Source organism: Anneissia japonica, unplaced genomic scaffold (assembly GCF_011630105.1).
Source record: "Anneissia japonica isolate Jap-2015-1 unplaced genomic scaffold, ASM1163010v1 scaffold287805_len679488_cov178, whole genome shotgun sequence".
Lineage (NCBI taxonomy): Eukaryota > Metazoa > Echinodermata > Crinoidea > Comatulida > Comatulidae > Anneissia > Anneissia japonica.
Window position 1 is genome coordinate 155247 of NW_022720349.1, and position 6302 is coordinate 161548.

The 6302-nt window shown below is 34.2% G+C and overlaps 1 protein-coding gene across 1 annotated transcript in view; it reads right to left on the reverse strand.

Annotated features, from left to right (window-relative positions):
• Positions 1–3344: 3344 nt before the first annotated feature.
• LOC117111321 overlaps positions 3345–6302 on the reverse strand; it is a 27490-nt gene continuing 24532 nt past the window's right edge. Inside the window, exons 3-5 of the mRNA XM_033254253.1 lie at positions 6072–6236; positions 5446–5618; positions 3345–5004 (exon numbers count right to left, since the gene is read on the reverse strand). Coding sequence (XP_033110144.1) covers positions 4666–5004; positions 5446–5618; positions 6072–6236 — 677 coding nt within the window. The 3' untranslated portion in view covers positions 3345–4665. The remainder of the gene's footprint in view (positions 5005–5445; positions 5619–6071; positions 6237–6302) is intronic.

Genomic DNA, 6302 nt, shown 5'->3' on the forward strand with positions numbered 1-6302 from the left:
TCTTTAAAATATTTTTGTTGTATTTTATCATCATTGACTTTGTCATCGTCAACATCACCATCGACATAAAATCGATACATTTTTCTGTTAATAAAAGACTACAACACAAAGAAGTGATTATTACCTTGGTGTAAAATCTGTTTATTAATGCTTATAAAATCACAGCATTAGGGAAAAATAAAGAAAACAATCTGAAACTATATAACTGCAAGAGTGATAATCGATGTTAAATGCCCATGTATGATAGAAGGTAAAAGCACTGTGTATCAAGCATAAAGCTACTAGCTATAACATATTCTTATTATAACTCTTTCATCAAGTCAAAACAAATATTCCTCCTCCCAGTCCCTTTAAAACTGGTGTAATAATACTAATAATTTTCACGGTTCAGTAAAACATGGACGATGTAACTTGACAATATTATATTATCTTTAAAAATTTTGTTTTACCTACCGTACTGTATTTAGTAAATATCCAAAATATATTATTTTAAAGTTTAATGTTTACATTGTAAATATTCAAAAGAAGTTACTTTAATAAGGAGTCCGTATCGAAAACAGAATCATTCACAGTACCCAGAAGTGCAGAGCGTTTATGATGTCTAAGTCCTATTTAATAAATTCCCGTTTAGTACTCAAGATATCACACAACTAAGCCGGGTACACACTGACTTGGAGAGGGCCACAGTCCTTTGAGCAGTGACTTAACCCCCATGAGCTCTCACTGGCTATTGGCATGTTTGCCCGAGCTAGTGAATTTAATGGAAAGAACATATACAAAAATATCAAAATACTCATACGTTGAAATCGTGAAACGAACGAGGGCTTCGCTCAGTACCCCACATCAGCGGTGGCGCCAGAAATATGCCGACAAGGGGTCCGACGTTTCCGACGGAGGGGTCTGAACCAAGGTGACGACGAACCTGTTAAAAAACTGTTAGGGTTTACAGAGAAGGTTTTTATGGCTTAGTTTGGTCCTACAAGATATTATACCCCTCCCTGGTGCCACTACTGACAACATTGGGCTTTGCGTGGCCCCCAGGCTAGGGCATGAAGAAGCTTTAGTCACCTCGACCTCGCAGAGATAGATTCGTCAGCCGCCAATCATGCGACGTAGTGTCCCCGGCTTTACGGAACACCTCTCGCTTGCTCATGAAATATGCATTACATTTTTTCAAACTTTTAAATGGGGAGGTCTCGCAACCTTACGAAGACGATAACGAATACGAATACGTAATTATCATTATCGTCATTCATGACTAAAACTTTCTTGACAATATGCTGTGTGTGCTGCATGATCATTGACTCATGCAAAAGGCATTAATTTCATAACAGGTATGCTACTGGGGAGTTGCCTAAAAATTTGATGGCTTAACCGTTCTTTATGGTTTTCGAATGCTTGCGAAATATCCATAATGTTTGTGTACAACCATGGTGAGTAAATATTTTCCGCTGCCGACGGATTTTCTGAAAACAGTTACTTTAACAACATCAGAAATAACACTTAGTTCGTTTCAAATAGGGTCTCCAATCATGGAGTTATAAAATAACCCCGTGCTCCGTTTTTTGTGGTCTCGCATTAACAATTGTTTTTTATCTTTATTATTCTAATTATAGATCAAAGCTACTAGAGATCATGGAAACCAGTCCCAAAAGTGGTCTTTAGTTGGAGGGAGACCTCTGTATAATAATAATAATAATAATAATAATAATAATAATAATAATAATAATAATAATAATAATAATAATAATAATATCCTAATGATATAATCTTGATGAGCAATTTTGCTAAAAGCCTCAATGCATCAAAAACTTTACAAATTAAAATGCAATCCTAACATTATTATTATTATTATTATTATTATTTATTATTATTATTATTATTATTATGGTGGTGGTGGTGGTGATGACGGCGGCGGCGGCGGCGACGACGATGAACACTTGGGGCATATTACATTAATATATAACAGAAAAAAAAGCGACTTGAGTGGCCGTGTGACAAGGCAAGTGCGCCGCTACAGCCTTAACATAGGCACTGGTTCGAGCAACTCCTCGCCCAGGGTTCGGTTGGTATCTAAAGGGCTTAAAATGGTGTACACATCCTGGAACATGTACACTTTAAAGAACTCATTAAATCTGTCGGAAGATTGGGGGTACCCCGATGCCATGGTTCACTTCTAAGCCCCTATCGTTTTAAAATGATGTGAACTAAGTGCCCCTCAATAATATACGGCTGCTAATATAATGTAGACCACGCCATAGGCCTATGCTATTGAGAAAATTGACTCTGCTGACAATTTAATTATATAGAAGTTATCTTTGACTTTAGAATAATTGGTTGAAACGAAAAAACAACAAACCACTGATGATGATAATATCAACCTAGAAGAAATTGGTATTTAGGAATATATCCATTCAACTACATACGATCTACCCTTCGTCACTAAAACCGGTAAAATATCCTGTACGGTAATTTACATTGTTAAGACTGCATAATTGGCACACTCACAATTTCTATGTATCCAGCTAGGCTAGGAATATTAATAGCATTTAAATCCTAATTAATTAAAATGTGTACTAAACTGGAATATCTTGATCCCCTTATATTCTCTTATAAAATACTGGCACAAGGAATAATACGTTGGGTCTAGGTAGTTTTATCATTTACTGCACGGGTAATTAGACGAACCTAGTTTTTCTTAACTGTTCAACACGACTCAAAGCTAACATCACTCATCAATGAAACATCGAAGTCTAAACACACATAACGCTCTACCACAAATTGACTATCAATCCGTGATATACTAATATCGCTTACATTCACACTAAATGTTCTAGTGGTAATAAAAAGTCGGCCAGAATCAAACTCATTACATTCTTTGAAGTAGTTGAGGTAATTATTGTTATAGTTTCTCAGTTGAAAAAAGGCGTTTATTCGTTGCTGCATACAGTATAGTTCATTCATCATGCAAACATCTAGGATTCGACGTGATGAATTGTTGTACAAATGGAGGGAAAGAAAGAAAAACACCATCAATAACAAGAGACAGATCAACGATAAAATGACAGAATAGACAAATTTCACTTTCTTGTTAACAAAAAGTAAAGTTAGATCAAAAATTAGGCCAAATAAAATAAATTGTTTGTTTGCCCTTCTTTTTTAAAAGATAATAAATAGGGGCGGGTGGAAAAAGTTTTTTTTAAATTTATTTTTCTTTAAATACTCATATTAGATGGAATAAAAATAACCCACAGATGCCTAGAATGGCAATATTTTACATCAGACAACAACTTTAGACTAAGATGTAGGGCATCTGGCAAAATAAAGATAAATCCACTTTTAAATTTTTTTTTTGTTTTTCCACCCCTAATTTTTTTTTAGTGAATTAGTGGCGGTTGGAGGAGAGAAATCAATTTGGTTTTTTGGCCTTATTTTGGTGTAATCCCAGGTTCAAGAAGGCGTATTCTAACTCTGCTTTTCATTCATTGTTAGACAGCTTTAACACAGACAACGGAGCTTCGTAGGCCTATTCTTTAATCTACCATAATGCCCTATGGTGATGTAATACGGTAATGATAATACAGTAGTAATGATAAAGACAAATGGTAATTATAATAAGGATGATGATCCCAGGGCTGTAATCGGACTCATCCATAAATAGACCTAAAAATATTGATTTAAAATAATTTCCAACTTAATTAAAATTAAAAAAAAAAAAAAACAAAAAAAAAAAAAACACCGGCCAGCTGGTTTCTCAATGTTATTCGGTTTTAAAAGAGTAATTATTGATTACTGTGTTGATTTCAATACAGTGCCCCAGCCGACCCGACCCCCTTTTTACAAAATTATAAAAATAGAGAAAATGAAATCATATTAATTATATTATAAGTATGAGAGTGCCATTTCCGGCCATCTAGAGATGCTATAATCACAAACTTTTTACCTCAGCTGAGGTGGTCTACATCCTCCGCCTGTAAAAGTCCCTCCCATGACCCTCTATTTCGAATTCTCAGATCTGCCAATGCAATTGCTTAATTTTACGTGCCGCCAAATGTTTTGTTTATTTTAGAACAGCTGCTGAGACCGAATATGGCCCTCTTAAAATAGTTACAAATCCGAATTCATTAGTACCTATAACTAACCTAGGCCTTTAGGAGTAGGGAGTAAAAGAAGCAATTCTTAATAATTAAAATATACAAAATAAATAAATAAATAAATAAAATAAAATAAATAAATAAAATAAAATAAAATAAAATATAAATAAAAAAATAAATAAATAAATAAAATAATAATAATAATAATAATAATAATAATAATAATAATAATAATAATAATAATAATACAAAATTATCTTCAAACTCTTAAGTATTAATGTAAATTAATGCCGTTATACATTGAGCGATTGAGCGACTATAATAATTATTTAAAAAAAATGGACAGAAAATCCTAACTACGATTGCAACCTGGGTCTTTATAATTATTAGGACAACATACGCCTGAACTTTATCTTCAAATATTTGTTTTGCAATGGAATGTGTATATTGCTGAGAACATTGTTGGAATGAATTGTTAAGAATGAGAATATAACTGGTTGCATCTAACAAAAGACCAGTAATTTCTTTTATTCTGTAGCGAATGAAAACTAGCAATACATCATTATAATCATTAACTATCCGGTGCTGTCTTTTTTGGTATCTCTGTACTGGTTCCACTTTGAGGTATATTCTCCGACGATGATGGCGCTTGCTCTTTAGTAACGGAGGTAGATTGTTGTGTCTGTGTAGTACTTGGTGTGCGAACATCTCCCTGCCCTTCAGAAGTTGATCCGGCAGCCTGACCTGCAGTAGGGTGCGCATGTACAGGCTCATGGTGACTTTCTGAGCTACTCTCATCGGAATCTGATGAGGTGTCAACGGGAAGCCAAAAATGGCTGCGGTTGTCAATCACGTGACGAAATTGACGCATTATACGATTGCCAATCGAGTTATAAGGTTCCGACATCACCTGTAGAAATAAAAATATATATATTTTTTTGTTTTGAATAAAAATTTTAAAGGCCAACAATGTATATACCTATTGGGTTACTTACCAACTTTGAGAATTGAAGCGGAGTGGAGAGCGAATAGGGTTGGGGTGAGAGAAGTGGTGTAACGCTATGCACTCACGTGCTCTCTTATACACATCTAGATGTGTATAAGAGACAGTTTTTCCACCCCTAATTTTTTTTTAGTGAATCCTATAGGGTCCTCGATCTAGTACCCTGACCCAAAAGAGCCTTGTCGACCTACATAACAGCATAAAGTGTCTCTGACATCGACTGTAAGTGTCATATTATATCCAGTGGCGGGTTAAACGGGCCCCTAAATTTGTCCAAATTGAAGACAAACGAAGGAAAATACAGTATATACAGTATTCAAATTTCAAGTCTTTGAGTTCCTCGATTACCTCCACTTCAATTTCTGTGTCCCGACCAAACACAAGGAATGCTTTGTACAACTGCTTCTCAACAGTGGAGTGGACGCCTCGGCTTTGGATTGGTCCTATATGTTCCAAATTTAAGCGGTCTAGCAACTCTTGTTTTACGGTAACCACGTCACTACCACTATCAACCATAAACTCTGAAAAAGAAAAATCAAAGTTTCTAATAAATCCACTTGTCATAATTTCTGATTTTTTTTCCGTATTTGTAATGTTTCATATTGTTAATTGTTTTGCCAGAATGAATAAAATAAATAAATAAATAAATAGAAGATTTATGTATTAATCACGTTACGATATATCCTGCCAATATAAACAGTTTAATTAATAATCATTTAATTTAAGTCGACGGTCGTAAAAAAAAAGAAATATTAATAATCATATTCGAATAATCCCGATAATTTTGTCTAAAAATAAATGTATGAGAATGTACAAGATGATAATAAGTTTGAGCGATGTTGATATGAGATACAAATCATTAAAGTAATACGATAACCCTGATGATGGCCATATTGAGAAAGATATGTAACAGGATACGAATATTGTAGAGTTAAGATGATACAGTATGTAATTTCATTACTCTATTACAATACCTTCTTCGAACGTCGGGTCTTCTGGGTGCCGAGACTTTATAGTTGCTTGAACGCACAAAAACTCATAGTTAGCGCCCTCTAACGCACGTGGTCGTCCCCAATATCCAATAGCAATTATATTTTCTGGAAGCCATTCAAACTTCTGTCTTTTTCGCAATTTCTGAACTAGAAAAGACACAAAATATAATTAAATATAATGTTAATAAATAAACTTATGTACAAGGTTAATAA